Source organism: Mycteria americana, chromosome 1 (assembly GCF_035582795.1).
Source record: "Mycteria americana isolate JAX WOST 10 ecotype Jacksonville Zoo and Gardens chromosome 1, USCA_MyAme_1.0, whole genome shotgun sequence".
In the NCBI taxonomy this organism is placed as follows: domain Eukaryota; kingdom Metazoa; phylum Chordata; class Aves; order Ciconiiformes; family Ciconiidae; genus Mycteria; species Mycteria americana.
In genome coordinates this window covers 65,357,153-65,376,351 of record NC_134365.1, presented here as the reverse complement: position 1 = coordinate 65,376,351, position 19,199 = coordinate 65,357,153, and the positions used below count along the sequence as shown (strand labels likewise).

The window sequence follows — 19,199 nt, the reverse complement described above, 5'->3', positions numbered from 1 at the left end:
AGTTTCTCCCAGCACAGCCGATGACATCACCGACAGCACCAGCAGAGCAAGGGAACCGCTACTCACCCTGCTTCAGGCACTGGTAAAATCATCAGCAGTTAAAGAGAAATGTAAATCCCCGGGAGGCTGGATTTCAGCCCTGGTAATTAAGGCAGGCTGGAACAGTTTAAAATAGAGGTCAAGTTTTTAAGTGTATGCATACTTTCACACTTGTCTACTAGCTTCAAATCAACCAGACCCAGAAACAGCCTTTACGGTCGTAAAAAGGTTAAAATTTAACTTAACACACACAAAAGGCAGCTGGCACAGAATTTCTCACCCTCGCCTGTCTGCACACACGGGTCCAACTGCCAAAGGACATGGATCCTTCCTCCTGCTTGTGAGCTCTCCCCGCAGTCACTGTCTTCTCCTCCTGCCCCTCGCCAGTCCAGCTCACGCTCCTGAGGCTGTATGACTACCCCAGGCACCTTTCCTAAGCCCACTCAAGTTTTCCTGCATGCAGACTGGCACATCCAGCTATGGGGCACCTCAGAAGCACGCAAAGACCAGAAGATGCCATAGGGCACGTGTTCCTCAGCCCTGAGGATGACAGCACAGGTGGTGGGCACTCGTGCAGATGGAGTATAGGAGGGTCTGCTCATCACCTTGGTCTTTTCAGAAAGACCCTGCAGTAAGTTTATAAACGCAGCGGAACCAGCTGGGTCAAACCAGTCCTCCCAGATGGAAAAAATAAGCCAGGAGAAGAACAGATGTTTCATCCAGAGGGGTTTTTCTGTTTGTTTTGTTTTAAAAAATGATTCTATGAAGCTCTGGCCAGAGGTAAATGGAGAACTTGTGTTTCATGATATCAAGCTCAGTATTTTCCTCCACACAGTAGGATGCACTTTGCAAAACAAAAAGTTCAACAGGCAGAAACATGTGCTTTCCCCCGCCAGAGAATGATAATTTCAGAAAACTTCCCTTTTTTTCTTTAAAGATCCTAATACCCCACTACACCTACTTTATCACATAATATTTCTTTGCTTTTATTTTTTTTTACTGATAGCTTCTTTCAGAAGAATTCCAAAAACAACAAAAAAGATAAATTGATTTCACACTTTTTATTTGATTTTAAGGTAGTCTAAAGAAGTCTTACTCTCCTAAAAAAACCCCAAACAAACAAGAAAAACCCCACACCACACAAGCAAATCAATGTTAGAATTTTACTCCCAAGGGGGGGTCACAGCCCAAGGTTTTGCAGATCCAGCTATGCATTGCCTCTTGCAAAACACGCATCATCATAGCATTTGATGCTTAAAATCCCCCATAAAACTTCAAAACAGCAGAAGGAAAAGCACCACATTTCCATCTGCCAGACAGCCAGGATGCTTTGTTTGTCAAGCTACACTTAAAATCAAGTCCCAGGCTCCTTGAAATAGGGCAGAAAACACACATATCCGTGTCACTGCAGCCACAAGTTCTAGCCCAAGCGCAAGACCTCCTTCAGGGCACTAATTAAAAAAATATGAGAACACTAAATAAGAAAACAAAAGTCAAGAGTGGCAACTCCATTCTCATCGCAAGGATCCAAACAAAGCAGGAGGAAGTATCCCAGCACAACTGTAAAATCCAAGCGGGAGCACGCTCTGAAGAGCCTCGCATTTCATTCACAGCGTTCCTCTTGTTAAAGATTGTGTCTTGTTAAAGAAAAAACACAAGAAAGCAACTGTTTGAAGGAAGAGCTTTCCATCGTTAAGTGTTCCTGCTGGCTCTTTAAAAAAAACAACCCACCGTAACATATGACTGCTTTTCCCCGGATCTACCAGAAGATACACATTGCGCAAAAAGCCCAAGAATTTTCAAAGACAAAGCAGCCAAACAATGTTTAAAGCCAGTCACGCGTGCAGTAGGCTCGCTTCCTGCTGAAACGAGGTTTGGAGCTTGTGACGGACACTATCCCGGATCAGTAAGACCATACCGCACACAACAAATACAATTTTCCTTGTTTGCCTTTCAAGACTAACGCCAAGATCTCCACGCAGCGCCAGCACGCCGCCTCGCCGCACATCGTGCTGCGGGATCACCACTGCTCCCACCAGAAGAGGTTGGTCCCTCTCTGTGGGGTGACTGTATTTGCACATCACTCTCTCAGGTGCAAGAAAGAAACGCAGAGCACGCGCCAGCACCCACCAAGCACCCTTCCTCAGGCCACATGCTAGTCACCACCACCATGTTACACTGGGTCTCCATTCGAGGACGTGCTCGACAACTGCACCAAGCTTGACTGCCCTGTGCTTTGCACAAACAGCGGACTAGAGGAGTCTTCTGTGCACGCCATCCCAAAGCGGCACAGCTCACTTCCACTTAGGATTTGCACCTATACGGCTTTGTAAAGTTGTATCTCTGTGCTTGCAAACAGCCGCCAGATTAAGAGAGAAACCACAGAGCTGAGATAACAAGACACATTTCCTTGGGATTGTCCTAACTATGCATTTTGCACAAGCAAAAATATAGGGAATCCAGCCAAAAAAAAAAAAAAAAAAAAAAAAAATCACTAAAACTTCAAGTGCTGGCCCTCAAAGCCACTCAAGCAAGGACTTCATCGATGTTTTTAAAAGACCCCTCGTAGCACGCCTACAGGATAGTTAACTTTTCCGACACTGGCACGATGGCCAACGACCAGGCTGCAAGCCCCGGGGAAGGAGAGCCCCTCGGTTCACGACGTCCGTTCCCGGCAGCCGGGACAAACTGGGACCTTCTGTCACTTCCCTCCTGCGCCGGGGGGAGACCGGGGAGCGGAACGGTGCCGGGACAGTCTCGCTTTGGAGGAGGAGACGCGGCCGGCGACTCTTGATGGGACCCCCGGGAGAAGCAGGCAGCGCTGCGGGGAAAGAGGGAGCCCCGGCCGGGAGGAGGCGGCCAGGCCCGGGCTGAGCTCCCAGCCCGCGCGGGGAGACGGGGGGCGGCGGGCGGGGCGGGGGGCGCCAGACCCCGGCTGCCAGCAGCCGCCAACGGCTGCGCCCGACCGCGGCGGGGAGGAAGTTGTGACACCGCGGCGGGGCCGGGCCGAGCCACGGCCCCAACGCCTGCCCGGGGGCACCTCGCTCCCCCGGCGGGACCAGGCCCGGAGAGGCGGGAGCCCCGGGGAGAGGCGGCGGGCGAGCACCTCCCGGCCGCGGCGCCTCCACCCGCCCGGCACCGACCCCCGCGCCCGCCGGGACACCCCGCCCCAAGGGGAGGCCGAGGGCGGCCGGCGCGACCCTTGCCACGGCCCCGCGAAACGCGGCCGCCCGCGGGGAGCATCTCAGCCATCCCACCCCCGCCCTCCCGGCGGCTCCGGCCGGGCAGCACCCCCGGGAGCCGCCCCCACGGCTGCGCCCCCGCCGCCCGCCCGCCGCTCCTCACCGTGTGGCACAGCAGGGTGTCGGGGTCGGCGGGCTCGCACAGCTCGCTCAGCTTGCGGTCCCAGTGCAGCAGCGGCGGCTGCTCCCCGCCGCTCTCGCACACCTCCATGGCGGCCGCAAGCAACGGGGCACCCCGCCGGCCGATCCACCGCCCCCCTGCCTGCCCCCTGCCCACCCGCGGCGGCCGGCTCACGCCGCGCCGCCCACTCCCATGGGCCGCGGAGCCGCTCGCCCTCCGCTCCGCTCCGCTCCACTCCCCGCCCCGCTGCCGGACCCGGCGCCGCGCTGAGGCCGCGTCCCCGCCGCCGCCGCCGGGAGTGCGCGGACGCCGGGGCGGGCGGGTCACCCCCGCCAGCTGCGCGCCGCGCCCCCACCGCCCCCCGGCCGCGCCCCGCCCCCGCGCCGTCTGGCCACGCCCCCGCAGCCGAGGCCGCCAATCGGGGGCGAGGCGCTCGGCCGGCCGGCGGGCCGTGCCCCAATCGGCGCTCGGCGCTCGGCCCCCGGCCCCCGCACGGCTCCAGCTGTGGAATGTGGGCGGGGGCTCCCGCGGCGCGTCACGGCGCGGGGGGGGGGAGACCCCCGTGCCCCGCGCGGCCAATGGAACGCCGGGGGCGCCGGGAGCGACGGGCGCGCCAGCCAACGCGGCAGCGACAAGACTGCAGCCGCCGCGTGCCGCCCCGCCCCCGCCGCGTCGGGTCTGTGAGGGAGGGCGGAGGGCTGCGGGCCGGGGCGGGCAGCCGGGGCTCGGCCGGGCGGGCAGCGGCGCCTGCCGGCCCGGAGAGCTGCCCGCCGCGGAGCCGCCTGGCGGGAGGGCACCGTGGGGCCTGCCGGGGGCGGTGCGACGGTCACCGCAGCGGGCTGAAGCAGATCAAGGGGTTCCCTGCCCGCGGGAGGCGGACGGGGCCGGACGTGCTTCAGTCTCAAGGGGAGCGTCCAGGTGGAAGCGGCCGGGGCAGCCCCGGCAGCCCCCGGGCCGCCGCCATCCCCTCACCCCCAGCGCTGCCGCTGCTGGGTTCACGTAAACTTCAGCGGGTTCACAGGGCTTAAAGGTACCGGGCCCTTGGTCGTTTCATTTAGTTAAAAAGGAAGCGTGAAAATCGTTAAAGGCTCATGGTTTGATATGACCGAGCACGGCTTACCTGTGTATTAGAGAAAAGACGTGTCGGAATGTACCTTGTAAAAACCGGCTGCTTTAGGATAAACTGCGCTTCAAAACTCTGCGCAGCCATGACGTTCGCGGCAGCAAGTACTCTGTTGACTGTCTGATACCGTTCCCAGAGTGCTAATCAACCAGCAGTAAAAATAGTCCCAGTCAATGGGAAATTCCGATATTTTAAGACTTGCTTTCATGCCAAGCCGGGACAACGCTGACATTTCATCCTTCTTTAAAAATGGAAGATGCCAAATCTTTATGATTCAAGAAACTGGGCATTCTTCAGTGCTTCATTTCAGCTCCTGGAACTCAATCAAGGCATTTCGCCATGGGTCAGTCCAACGCTAACTGGCATTTCCACGCTGCGTTGTGCATGAATCATAACTGGATTTCCCGATAAGTTCTCTCTCTGTTCTACGGGTCGGACCTCCCATTTAGACTTTATCTCTTGTGACACACCACTTTCTTTCACTCACAGAGCAAACCCTTGTGCATTGTAAGTGATACGGTCCTCGCTAAGGAGAGAGGGCTAGACTAGCCCTCTGAGGACGACAAAGTCATAAGGCCATCCCATTGCCCATCAGGCACAACGGCAATGAGAAGAGGAAAAATAATGGTGACTTTTTTGGTGTTGACCCTTGTGCTGGTTTTTGCTGGGATAGAGTTAATTTTCTTCATAGCAGCCAGTATGGGCCTGTGTTTTGGATTTGTGCTGCAAACAGTGTTGATAACACAGGGATGTTTCAGTCACTGCTGAGCAGTGCTTACACAGAGTCAAGGCCTTTTCTGCTTCTCACCCCACCCCACCAGCGAGTAGGCTGGGGGTGCACAAGGAGCTGGGAGGGGACACAGCTGGGACAGCTGACTCCAGCTGACCAAAGGGATATTCCCTGCTATATGATGTCACGCTCAGCATATAAAGCTGGCGAAGAAGAAGGACGTGGTTGTTTGGAGTGATGGCGTTTGTCTTCCCAAGTAACCATTACGTGATGGAACCCTGCTTTCCTGAAGATGGCTGAACACCTGCCTGCCCATGGGAAGTAGTGAATGAATTTCTTGTTCTGCTTAGCTTGTGTGTGTGGCTTTTGCTTTCCCTATTAAACTGTCTTTATCTCAACCCATGAGTGTTCTTACTTTTACCCTTCCAATTCTCTCCCCCATCCCACCGGGGGGGAGCGAGTGAGTGGCTGTGTGGTGCTTAGTTGCCGGCTGGGGTTAAACCACGACAACCCTTTAAGATTTATTAATCTTTTTGACTCGATTAAAAAAAAAAAAATTAAAAAAGCATAACAAAAGCTACATTGTTTGGTGAAGAATATGAAGGGAAAATCCCTAACTGCCCCAACCAAAGGTCTCCTGCAAAGATGAGTTATTTTAAGTCACTGTGAAACAAGTCAGTCCAGTATATGCTCTCAGCAGCACAGAAAACATCTAAAGCCAAATTACTAGCGCCTGAATTGCTACCTACTACTATGGCAAGCCTGACCAGAGGTACAAACTTCTTGTGTCCTGGCACTGTCAGGCACTGTTGTCAAAGCAATTACATTGTACCAGGCCGGAGATGCAGATTGTGAAACTTGCAAAGGTCAGTGCCTTATCCAGAAACCTCCGTGTTTTCATTGGATGTGTTCTTACTTTCAAAGCTTTTGTGGCTTTGTGATAATCCATTTAACAAAAGGCTCTCCATCACTATGTTGGCTGACATTAGATCCTTCTAAAACTACTGCTGTGACTAGAGAATTTCTTTGGGCTGGGGCACGAAATTAATGTTTTGCCCGCGTGAGAAGCCTAAAGGGAGAGCCATGTTTGCCTTGTAAGCCAACAAAATAAAAGCCACCTCAAAAAAAGAAAAAAGAAGGTGCTCACTGGGTGACTGCAACTTCATTTGCTGAACATGCTGAGGACGAGGGTCTCCTAAAGACTGGTATTTGACCAAGAGTACTGGGCTGAACTTTCTCGTCCTAACACATTTCTCAGGAAGAAATACTTATTTAGGAAACAAGTTGCACAGTACATATATCTGTTGTTCCCCCTTGGGTAAAGCACTGATGGGAAATTAGGCCCCCTGGGTAAACAGCGTGCTGCTTTTCCCAATGGTTTCCAGTCTTTCTGCATCACGTAAAATTGTGTCCCTCTGCCCTCTGCACTTCCCCAGGGCTCTCTTGTAACGTTGGTACTGAGGCACGGCTGCCACTGTGGTACACAGTGCTGCTGAGTATTCATAAGCATCTTGGAAGATTGCTTGGGCCACTGAAATATTTTGATACACAGAGACTATCCATTTCTGAGGCTATTCACCAATATAAAACATGATATTGGTAACTAGTGCCTAGACGTTGGTAACTGGGCATCCTGCCCAGTTCCTGCCATATTATTAAAATTAGTGTTCAAGGCTACATCTCATTTTTGAGCTTCAACATTCCTAAAACAATTCCCTGAGACTTTGTAAGGATATATGACTGATTCGCCCTGTATGGTGGCAACTAACAGCATATAGACCACACTGAAGTTTTTGTGCTGCAGCACCAGTTCTTCTTGGGAAAAGAAATCTGCATTAGCAAGTTTCTGCTGAAAATTGGCAGCACATATGGGGCACCAAGAAGGAAGAGACAAAAGTGGAGGAAATTAATCCTTTCCAGAGAATATTAAATTATTCAGTGTCCTGACACAACACATGGGATAGCACTCTCATGTGTCATGCGTTGCTGCTCACAAACGGACACTACACCAGAAATCAGGCATGGTGGAAAGCACCACAGAAACAGCAAGAACATTATACAGACACAACTATCCTCCTAACTTTTTCCCATATTGCTTGGAGGATTTTAAATTGTAGATTTCAACAGTTACTAGCATGCTGAAAGTCAAGGCTGTTTTTCCGTGTTTCATAACTTTCCTCTTAGAGCAGCTTTAGCAGTGTTTTTAAGTTCCAGCTCCTGTAATTCTGAGAGCATTTTGATTTCTCCTTTTGTGTAAGACCATTTCCTCACCACAGACTTCTGAACTGGGTTTGAACTCACTCTCCAGCACAGGGGGACAGTGCAAAAATTGACCGACAATCTACAAGAAGATAAAAAGGTGGGGGTCTGTTGTCTGCAGAGATGGGGCTTGGGGGAGAGGACAGCTCAGCTTTCTTTTACTGAGCATTCTGTTGCCTTTCTGCAAGGAGCAGAAAGCCCACGCAGAAAAAACATATAGAAAACCCACACAGAAAACCAAACTAGCTAAGAAAGAGGAGGCTGTTACGGCAGAGCTCCAAACAAACACCACTTACTTTAAATATCAAAGAAAAAAGCTAGCAATAATTCAAGCCTAGTAAGTCACAGAAAGACTGGCAAAGGAAAGGTGCTCTCTTTTCCTTGCAGATCTGGGTTACAGAAGCCGCGACTCCTGCGACCGCATCATTACTCAGTTCTCGATCAGGTCAGTTGAACAAAGGCTCATTAAATATTTACAGGTGACATTTCTCTGACTTGTGACAACCAGGATCAAGATAACCATCTGTTTTCTACAGCCATTCTGTTCAAATAAGTTTGAAAAGTCAACCAGCAAGAAAAGAACAAATAGCAACAGAGCCTACAGGATAAAAATTGCTAGGTTTTTGATCAGCTACACATGAAAAATCTTACCCCTTGAAAGCCATAGCAAATGGCCATAGTTAGAGAAGGTTTCTTCAACAAAGTTAGCACCTCTTAAGGAGTACAGGGCACAAACTTCAGGACTACGAACACAATGAATGACCAAGCAATCATTTTCTAATCGCAGTAGTTGATGGAGATTGTTCTGAAATGGCAAAGTATGGTAATGAGCTGGGATGAGCTGGGTAATGAGCTGGATGATAATGAGCTTTCTTCTGCTTGTTGCTTTATGTCCCAGATAAAAAAACCATTTTTTAATCTGGGACATAAAGCAACAAGCAGAAGAAAGAAATCTTACACACACTAACACACATTTCCCACAAGAGGATGTGTCTGTAGAAACCCCATGAAAGTTGATTTCTTTGTGTGTCATGTGCAAACACATTACTTGCACTACCCAGTATCTGGTAATGCACTAACAAAGCAAATGTCTTGTGTAAATGAGATCTAAATCACACTGCTGTGTAGAGAAGTTCACCATTGCCAAGATAAAACAGCCATCAAGTCTTAGTTTCTACATACGGACATGCTCAACTACTTGGCAAAAAGGTTTCCGCCACAGAAATTTCAGAGTTAAAAATAGAAGGTGTGCTTGAGAATAGTGAAGTTTTCTTCCCACAATCCTGGCATTATATTCCTTTTCTGACATGAATACTTGTGAAAGAAGTGGGATCACCAGTACTGGAGACAGCCTACTACTAAAACCACATAATTGGTACACTGACAGAAACACAAGTTCCCTTTACCAGAATATTCCTACCTCTTGTACCCAGGGACTTCTCAAAGCACTAATTCAGCTTTCCTGCCTTTGCAATTCATGGCCTCTCTGCATGGGCTTTTACCAGGCTCCCACAGGCACTGCTGGTCTTCACAGCAGAGCTGGGACAGGGCTCAAACACCTACCTCCTTCACACAGGGCACTGTGCAGTCACCAGGATGCAAGTCTTTTGGCTAGGTTAGAACCCAAGCCAGGTACCTGCTGGTAAAAAGCTCTAGTAATTCTACATCAGTCCAAGCCCTGTCATTCTTAATTCATCCTGTTACTCTGTCCGCAAAAATTATGAGTCATGAAACAGAAGCAAGAGAAGATGCTTCAGCCAAAGAAATCAAGTTCCACTTCACTGAAATAGCCCTCTCGTTACCCTCTGCGTTATGGGGGGCTGGGGGAATTGTGTCTGTGTTCCCAAATACAGGTCACACTTCAATTAAAGTTGGAAATGTTCTTCGCTGTGTGACACAGGCACAATGCCCATAGTGTCTTCCTCAAACCAGTGCACTACAGCCACAGAAACAAGCACAGGAGAAGAGGGTTTCCTATACCTTACACCGGATGACAGAAATAACTGAGTGGCATTGAGCTGCGTTGCAGACCAGAGTAGCTCTGTCTCAGGGCTGTTAAGAAATGCTCCAAATACTTGGTTAAGATGCTCTGTCATTTTAAAAAGAAATAATCTCTATTTTTTTATCGCTTCCAATCTATCTCCATAAATACATAAAATAAATTCCTTGTTAAGGTCAAATGCTTCTAAATGTCCCAGTTGATGCAAGCAATCAGGGTTTGCCTAATCCAGTTTACACAAGAGGTTAACACGGACAAGCAAAAGCTGAATGCCATTTACCAAGGGACAGCGTGGAAAAATACTCATTGCCAAGTTATAAACAAGGTATCACTGTATTTAACTCAGTAGATACCACTTCTATTCTTTAACATTTCCTCACAAAGCAAGTACCTAGCCATAAAAAACCCCAACCCCGATGCTACAGGAATTCTTATTTCACACCTGATTTTCTCATAACCAAAATGACTTAGTTATAGATTAACTTTGCCCCACAGCAGCAAAGCAGACATAAGAGGCGAACGCACAACATACCTTTGCCACTGGCTATTTTTGCCGTAACTATGTCTATTGCTAATGCAGAATCATTTGGGAAAATCTACCCTACCTAATGCAAAATTGTGATGAACACTCAAGATACTGCACTGCTTTTCAAACAGTGTGTTCTCAAAGTAGCTACGTGTTGTCTTTGTAGCAGGCCAGCCTTTAAAAGCGTACTAGCAACTTTAAATAGAGCAACCAGAAGAGCAAGAGAAGTTGACGTTCTTGAGCAAATATTTTTTTTTTGTTGGCACCTAATTCTATACGTTGTGCTAGCTCAGCTCTGTCCCCATCCTGAGCCAGGGGCAGAGATGAGCATGAGCCATTCAGCAGGCGCTGAGAGGGGTTCTTGCAGTTCTGGCCACTCCATGTGCAGCAGTGAAGGGAATCATCGCTGCCACTTCTACTCTGAGTTCGGAGTAGAAAGCCAGTTCCCAAGCTCCAAAGCAGACACTGTCATAGCTGTGTTGAGGTCCACCACCACAGCAGAGTGCAAAAAAGGAGGTAACCACTGAACAAACAGAGGCTTAGCACGTTCACTCGAGGCCTCCTAGACATGAAGAAAGCTTAAGACAAACCCCAGCTTCCAGCTAACAGGAAAAATTTGTGTGGACCAAACACAAACTGTATTTGGATCACTACTATAGAAGTGCACCATCATGACTTCTCCCAGCAGTACAACAGGCTCAGATTGAACAAGAAGTAGTTAAGGGAATTAAAGTCAGAACTTCCTATTTAAAAAGATACCACCATCCTTTATTGGACGCGGGGGGAAACACAGTGACAAAGGATGAGGAAAAGGCTGAGGTACTTAATGCCTTCTTTGCCTCAATCTTTAATAGTCAGACCAGTTGTTCTCTGGGTACCCAGCCCCCTGAGCTGGAAGACAGGGACGGGCAGCAGAATGAAGCCCCCATAATCCAAGGGGAAATGGTCAGTGACCTGCTACACCACTTAGACACACACAAGTCTATGGGGCCAGATGGGATCCACCCAAGGGTACTGAGGGAGCTGGCGGAAGTGCTCACCAAGCCACTTACAACCCTTTACCAGCAGTCCTGGCTAACTGGGGAGGTCCCAGTTGACTGGAGGTTAGCAAATGTGACGCCCATCTGCAAGAAGGGCCAGAAGGAGGATCTGGGGAACTACAGGCCTGTCAGCCTGACCTCGGTGCCGGGGGAGGTTATGGAGCAGATCATCTTGAGTGCCATCACGTGGCATGTACAGGACACCCAGGTGATCAGGCCCAGCCAGCATGGGTTTATGAAAGGCAGGTCCTGCTTGACCAACCTGATCTCCTTCTATGACAAGGTGACCCGCCTAGTGGATGAGGGAAAGGCTGTGGATGTTGTCTACCTAGACTTTAGTAAAGCCTTTGACACCATTTCCCACAGCATTCTCCTGGAGACACTGGCTGCTCATGGCTTGGACAGGTGTACAATTTGCTGGGTAAAAAACTGGCTGGACGGCCGGGCCCAGAGTTGTGGAGAATGGAGATAAATCCAGTTGGCAGCCAGTCACAAGTGGTGTTCCCCAGGGCTCTGTGTTGGGGCCAGTTCTGTTTAATATCTTTATCAATGATCTGGATGAGGGGATCAAGTGCACCCTCAGTAAGTTTGCAGATGACACCAAGTTTGTTGGGAGTGTTGATCTGCTTGAGGGGAGGAAGGCTCTGCAGAAGGGTCAGGACAGGCTGGGTCAATGGGCCAACGCCAACCGTATGAGGTTCAACAAGGCCAAGTGTCAGGTCCTGCACTTGGCTCACAAGTCCATGCAACGCTGCAGGCTTGGGGAAGAGTGGCTGGAAAGCTGCCCAGCAGAAAAGGACCTGGGGGTGTTGGTCGACAGCCACCTGAATATGAGCCGGCAGTGTGCCCGGGTGGCCAAGAAGGCCAATGGCATCCTGGCTTGTATCAGGAATAGTGTGGCCAGCAGGAGTAGGGAAGTGATCGTGCCCCTGTACTCGGCACTGGTGAGGCCACACCTCAAATACTGTGTTCAGTTTTGGGCCCCTCACTACAAGAGGGACATTGAGGTGCTGGAGCGTGTCCAGAGAAGGGCAACGAAGCTGGTGAAGGGTCTGGAGCACAAGTCTTATGAGGAGCAGCTGAGGGAACTGGGATTGTTCAGTCTGGAGAAAAGCAGGCTGAGGGGAGACCTTATGGCTCTCTACAACTGCCTGAAAGGAGGTTGTAGCGAGGTGGGGGTCAGTCTCTTCTCCCAAGTAGCAAGCAATAGGACAAGAGGAAATGGCCTCGAGTTGTGCCAAGGGCAGGTTTAGCTTGGATATTAGGAAAAATTTCTTCAGTGAAAGGGTTGTCAAGCATTGGAACAGGCTGCTCAGGGAAGTGGTTGAGTCACCATCCCTGGAGGTATCTAAAAGACGTGTAGATGTGATGCTTAGGGATATGGTTTAGTGGTGAACTTGGCAGTGCTAGGTTAATGGTTGGACTTGATGATCTTAAAGGTCTTTTCCAACCTAAATGATTCTATGATCTCCGTATATAACAACCCATTTAAGTAGCTAAGCATTTCCAGTACATCTAACACCTCAGTATGCCAGTTACAGGGCTAGGATACTAGTTAAAGCACTAACTTCAACCAGAAATAAATACTGAACTGAAAGAATTGAAGTTTTTGGTAGTACTGACAATGGCCGTAGAGAAAAACTTAACCAAGATCATCATTCTGTAGGGGAAAGAGCTGCAAAAACTATAAATAAGCGTGCTCTGTACTGGGCTCAGAGAGAGATGAGATACAAAATCCCACCAGCTTTGAAGGCAGGAAATTGTCACCTCTAACGTTCTTCTTTCCCTGTTCGCAGCCTGCTGTATCACAGTGGGAATTTCACCACTTCTCTATGTAATAGAATGCAACATCTTTTAGCTGTGCTGTTTTTTACTAACAATACTAGTAATTCTCAGTCTTTCTGGCAATAAAACAAAGCAAAACAAACGCCACTCCCACATTAACGGAGAATCCTGGACCAGGAATGTTTTTCACACACTATTGCAGGCCTCTCAAAACGAAGAGTGAAGGCAGTCATTCCTCTAGCCCCTCCTGATGGCAAACGATAGGCATAGCACCCTAACAAGGTACTGGGATGAGAACATTGATGCCATCATAGAGTCACCATATGTCAAATGCCATAATAATGAAGACCTAAGCACATGACCAAAACAGGATTTGGTGAAAGACAACACACCTGATTTGATCAAATGCTATGATCAATGGAGGGGCAGACACAAATGCACAGAAGGCCGCCTCCGGGCTTGTGACAGAGAAACTTCAAGCTAAGCACCAGTTGAGGCCAATGGCGCTGGTTTAAACTTGCCATCTAATTGACTTAGCTAAGGAAAAATGGAGAATGACACCTATAGAACAGAGGAGGGATGTTAACAGTGAGAGGAGATTAGGCTGTCAGACTCCACCAGACAGAAGAGCGATTGTTAAGGCAGCCAAGGATATAAGGTTTGAAAATGGCTGAAAATGCAAAGGGTGACTTCCATTTATATATTCATCAGCTCAAGAATTAATATAGATGCCTGGGTTACCTTTTCACTTAAGAACGAACAAAAAAGAAAGAAATCCAAATGATGATGAACAGAGAGAAAGCACGCAGGAAAACAAAACAAAACAAAACACACATAGATACCCTACAGGTATCGAACATTTTATTTATTTTTCAAAGAAACTACAGCAATATACATGATTACAGAATTATGAACCACTGTAAAACAAAAGGAATGAAATGGCCTGGGTCCAAGCACTAACGACCTCACACCTTTTCTTTCATACCACCATCACTCAGAAAAATTACATTATCTGAAAAGAAATAAAGAAAATTTAATCTTCAGGATTGTTTTGCCCTGTTGCAAGCCTGCACACCCACAAAGACAACCTACTTGTGTTAAAATAACCTGCAAAGATGTGTATTTTGGTACAGAATAGTTCATAAAATAAAACAGTGTCCAATACAGGGTTCTTGCTCTATCTCCCCAGAAAGCTGACAATTCAAGGCGACCATATATACTATGAAACAAGTGTGCTAAACCTGATGATCACAGTCAAAGATACCAGAAACATTTTAAAATAATGGTTTAATTCTTTGACTATGATCTCTATCAGTTACAGCTTATTTCCTTTTTATTTTGTCATTTTCAGTGTGCACTACCATGTCATCAGTCTATGGGACTATATAGGAAGCTTGTATTTCATCAAGCCTCAGTAATTTCTAAAGCATTTTGAGACTGGGGATATTGAACATGAAGAAGAAACCATTAGGATAAATACTAATTAAAAAAAAGGGACTTGCTTCTCCCCTCCAGCAATTTCTAAACAGCAACCTACAGCACTGCTAGCTGAACTGTTCATGTGAAAGTTTGATTACTACTGTTGTAAAGAGGCTGCACAGCAGAAACATCCAGAATTGTGGTTGGCTTTTTTTCCTTCTCCTCTGACCTAGTTTTTTTAGATACACTTGTGTAACAGAAATGTTTGCTCTACTACCCAATTATTTTAGCCCTCCCTCAAAAGCCACAAGATAGTGGCTCTACCCACAGTAGATGCTCACGCTATTTAAAGGTTCAAGGAAGAAGTTGTGTTTCCCAGTTCTCTTCTTCATTGTGTCTACCCAAGGGACAAATCTACTCCCTATCCATTCTGTGCTCTTCTTCCCACTACTGGCTACCAGACTGAGGTCTTTCTAAATTCTCCATAGAGTTATCCCCACACAAAACATCTTTCACAAACAGAGCTCCTTAAAGTTGGGGAAGCCTCCAGTCTTGAACAGGAAGAAAAAATTCCCTGCCAAACCAAGACAAAGCTACTAAACAAACTCTGCTTAGAAGAGGAATCTGCCTGACCTGCAGTACTACATACCAGATACTCTGTGTATTACAGAGTATCTACCTGCTGCACCAACTGGTTTGTGTGAACAAACTATGCAACAGTTTGCAACTATATGCTCTCATTTTCTGTGTCTTCACGCACAGTGCCAGAGGACATCTAGTGGTACAGCCTATTCATTCTCTCAAAATCCCCAAGTGTGGGTTCTGAGGATGAAGACAAACCAAGCTCTATTTCAAAGGTCCTCCACCTCCTCTCCATTTTAAAAGGGCAAGGTAGGCATTGGTATGTTGTTCCTTACCTGCTATAATTGTTGTGGCCTGCCGCCTCACATTGTTTTTATCCGTATATTCACCGTAGTCTATCTTCCCTTCAACATAGAGTCGAGCACTGAAAAAATGAAGAATTTGGTTCTGGTCAGAGAACTGTATGGCTGTTTTCTCCTCTGTATCTGATTCTGAATACACAGGCTTTTGCGCCTCACTTGTTTGTAGCATGTCTGCTAACTTATTTTATGGCACTCCTATGTTAGTGTAGCTCCTGGTCACCATAATTATTACATCAATCGATTATTAAGGCATTAAATCCTCAACCACATTTGTTATTCACTTACCCCTTCTTCACATACTGATACGTAACATCCCTGAGGCCCGGTCTGAAGACAGAGATCCTGTGCCATGTCGTCTTCTGACTGATATCACCTAAGTTACATAAAAATAAGAAAGTTGGATGCCAAATCCTCTTTTTGACTCAAGCCTCAGAAATTAGTTTCAACATGTTGGTGTTCTCAAATTATGAAAAGTGATGTGAAAATGGAAGTATACTAGCACTTGATCTCCCACTCTATACTAGAACTCAATGTTCCACTCATCTGCATCCAAATGAAAGTATCGTGCAGAAGCACAGTTCAAACCAAGAGATGAGTTTTCCTGGAAGCCAGTGCTCACACTAGAAGAATTTTTTTCCCCTCACACACTCTGCATTGAACAAAAGTTCGAGAAAAAGAGACATCTGTAGCTGCAGACTGAAGAATCAAAGAGAAAATGTATTGTTCTTTCCCCCCCCCCCTCTTGGAATACAAATTAGAGTATGGAACCTGCTACACCTCTTGCAACCCCAACTGTGGAAAAACTGCCAACTCAACACTCTTTCCTTTCCTCCAGAGGAAGGTCGACATGCAGATTTTTGTTCAGTACATGCTGCTGAGGATCAGTAAGAGACACACAAATGCACCAGCATCTCTACTGACCTCAAATGAACTTCCCTGCACCCGAGAGGTTTACACGGCAGCCTGAAGACAAAGCGTGGTGCTACTGAATATGCAAACATGACATCAGAACACAGCAGAAGCACACTGCTCATTGCAGACTCACCTCCCTGGGTTACGTCACTTTCCGCTGTTCGCCACATCTCGTTGGTTGCAAGAGAAAATATGGTAACGGGATTTTTTCCATCCACTTGCCTCATGATAGGGTCCTGTCCAACCCGACCAAGTAACTGAACACGATTCATGGCTGAAACGCAAGACAGTAAATACATATACAGGTGAATTATGATTCTTCTAATCATTGCAAGTCCTAAGTCAGCAGCTTTGGTCAAGGGCCAAAACAATGAATGACTTTCTGCACCTCCTAACCATTTTTCAAGCTCTTATGACTTTTGGCTTTTTCAGGCCCTGCAGATGGTTGACTGTGCCTGTACTATCGTTATCACTGCTCAATAAGCTCATTTAGAAAGCTAAACATTCTTTATTCTTTTTGCTCCTTTGTAACCTTCTTCACAGACACATAAATATGTCACTTTAGACTATTTTGCATTTACTTATTTTGACTTTTATTTTTTTCATTATGATAAAACCATAGCATTGCATTGTTTTGTCCATAAAACAATACCTTTAAAACAACAAAGTTGCATTATTACACCCCATCCTCTGAATTAGAGGGTCACTAGTTTTTACACAGGTACCAGGACTGGGTGGACACAATTTATTCCTTCTCCTTGTTGAAGGACAACTGGAGGTCAGGGGAGCATCACTCTTGCACAATGAGCACATGAACTGAATAGTAAAGTCTGAAGCATACACCTGGAGCAAATCATGCTGGGGCAGCAGCGGCAGCAGCAGCACCCAAACAAGTCCCCCAGGCACACGGGAGTCTGAGAAACAAGCACGAGACACCTAAATGCAGGTTATTAGAAAACAGGACAATAGCGTACCTGATTCGCTGCCATTGTTAAAGTATGACTACCTGCCTTTTACAGGGTGTACTCCATGTCAGGGCTTTTTTCCCTTAAGGGCTGCTTGACTTGACAAAGACCAGATAGGAAGCTACTTAGGAGTCTGTCTGTTTGAAACAACACATTCTTAGTTACTGCATTCGGGAGCTACCATTCGTAACTGTTCCTCTCCTGGCATATTTCAGCCATTCTAAAACCAAGATAAAAACCACAAAGAGTAACAGCTAAGTTTCATCTCAGGAGCTACTTACATCTTTCCAGTACCAATGAGCCAACTGTATCAGACTCATGTCTTACAAACTGACGAAGCACCTAAAGGAACAGACAGATGTTAGCTTCCAAGACACAAAGTATGAACAGTATTCACATGCTTTTACACCCCGTTCTCCGAAGACTTACAGAGGTTTTGCAAGTACTTTCTTTTCCTGGTGACTTATGGGGGGTCTGAAGGAAGAAATCCGTTCAACTAAATGAAGCCAAAAGGATTATTCAAAGAGTATTTGGTTAAACTGGGGTTAAAAAGCTGCCTAGGAAAAAGAATGGCCCAAAGGTACATCTCCAGCAATTATTTTTGGGACATGCAGTAATTGCTGTTTTTCTGTAATGCATAATAGGAGTGGGGGGCAGGTTTGAAGTGGAGGGGTTGTTTAGTTGGTTGGGCTTTGGTTTTTGGAAACAGTTTTGATAGTTTCATCAACTTTCTGTTTCACTCCAGAGATTAACAGGATGCGCCCAAAACTTACATCTATCCACCAGCATAAGCAGTGTGATGCACTGATAACCCATCGTTCCCAAGCAAACAGCAAATCAAGGCCACAAAAACCTGATTGCTACAGCTAAACACAAGTGAGAAAAAAAAAAAAACCAAAGGAACGGACTTGATGCTGGCAAATATCATGTCCTAGAAGAAAGGAGAAAAGAAAAGCCCAGGAACACCACTGCACGCAGCCCATGTGCAGGAACTGGAAGAAAAGCTCATCTCCTATAGCGAGTGGTTGCAAAACTTAAAGGAAGGCAAGACTGACAGTCTTGTGTTGAACAGAGGAGCTAAACCAGAAGAAATACAACTTGTAAAACAAACGTTCCTTGGTATGTCTGTATGGTTCATTGATGTATATGCAAACCACCCAAGACTCATTCCATGCATAAGCCAGATCTTTTAACACATCATTTTGTCAGTGTGGCGGTAAAGGCACCAGCAGCTACAGCTGGTTCGCGTAGGAAAAGCCGCTCGCAGGTAGCACAGCTCAGCCGGGGCTCTGCGAACGCCCCGTCCGGCGGCAGAGCGCTCCTCCGGCCCTTGCAGCAGGGAGGGGCGGGTTCGGGGCCCTCGGTTATCCCCGCACCTCGCACGTTATAACGCTGCAACTGGGGACGGCAGTGAAAACCAGCTTCCGTGACTAGAAAGTCATCACAAGCCCCGCGGCGGGCTGAGAAGGGGCAGGAGCTGCTTCTCCTCGCCGCCATCCCCTCCCCGCGGCGGGAGGGCTCGTAGCAACATCCCTCCCCGAGCGACTCCCACCGCGCTGCGGCGGTGCGGGCCCCCCGGGGACGGACGTAAAGCCAGGGCCAAACTCCCGCTGAGGGCCGCAGCCTGGCCCCAGGGCCTCGGCGAGGGGAGCGCTGCTCCCTCAGGGAACCGTTAAACCGTCACCCACGGCCCCGGCCCCCCGCACAGCCCTACCTGCCACGCCGGTCGTCGCCACATGCCGCCGCCGCGCCTGCGGAGGGAAAAGCACGGCTGAAAGAGCGCCGGAGGGAGCCCCCTCCCGCCGCCGCCGCCAACCCCCCCGGCCCCCTCGCCCGCTCCCGCCCGGCCCCCTCCGCACCTCTCCCGCCACAGCCCCGCAGCGCCCTCAGACGGCCGGAAGCGGAAAGGAAACGCTGTGTCCTGCGCAAAGAAGGTCCGGGAGGAAACGCAACCCTCTCCCCCTCCGACGGTTCTGCGGGGGCCCGCGCGGGAGAGCGGCCCGGGGGGCGGGAGAGGGCAGCGCACCGCGGTCGGGCCGGCTCCTCGCCCCCTGTGGAAACGGGCGGGAGCGGCGCGGCCTTGTGCAGGGCGAGA

At 48.5% G+C, this 19,199-nt stretch overlaps 2 protein-coding genes across 3 annotated transcripts in view; both read right to left on the bottom strand.

Moving 5' to 3' along the window:
- Window positions 1–3,714, bottom strand: part of CREB3L2 (cAMP responsive element binding protein 3 like 2) — a 76,809-nt gene extending 73,095 nt beyond the window's left edge. For both annotated transcript variants that reach the window (XM_075503477.1, XM_075503487.1), the window contains exon 1: window positions 3,385–3,714. In XM_075503477.1, the coding sequence (XP_075359592.1) occupies window positions 3,385–3,492 (108 nt within the window). In that variant the 5' untranslated portion in view covers window positions 3,493–3,714. The remainder of the gene's footprint in view (window positions 1–3,384) is intronic.
- A 9,994-nt stretch (window positions 3,715–13,708) lies between these two features.
- SSBP1 (single stranded DNA binding protein 1) lies at window positions 13,709–19,170 on the bottom strand. Its single transcript, XM_075503451.1, has 7 exons — window positions 18,964–19,170; window positions 18,819–18,855; window positions 17,386–17,446; window positions 16,273–16,413; window positions 15,513–15,600; window positions 15,201–15,289; window positions 13,709–13,876 (listed from the first exon to the last, which is right to left on the bottom strand). The coding sequence occupies exons 2-7, from the start codon at window positions 18,840–18,842 to the stop codon at window positions 13,830–13,832; spliced, it is 450 nt and encodes a 149-aa protein (XP_075359566.1). The 5' UTR covers window positions 18,843–18,855; window positions 18,964–19,170; the 3' UTR covers window positions 13,709–13,829.
- Window positions 19,171–19,199: the final 29 nt, after the last annotated feature.

Bases quoted from the DNA above. Each gene is read 5' to 3' on its own strand.
- SSBP1 (XM_075503451.1), bottom strand. From the start codon at position 18,842: ATGTGGCGACGACCGGCGTGGCAG. The intron at 15,601-16,272 runs GTGAGTCTGCAA...TATGTAACTTAG, and splicing joins AAGTGACGTAACCCAGGGAG to GTGATATCAGTCAGAAGACG. The intron at 13,877-15,200 runs GTAAGGAACAAC...ATTTCTTTTCAG, and splicing joins GGCCACAACAATTATAGCAG to ATAATGTAATTTTTCTGAGT.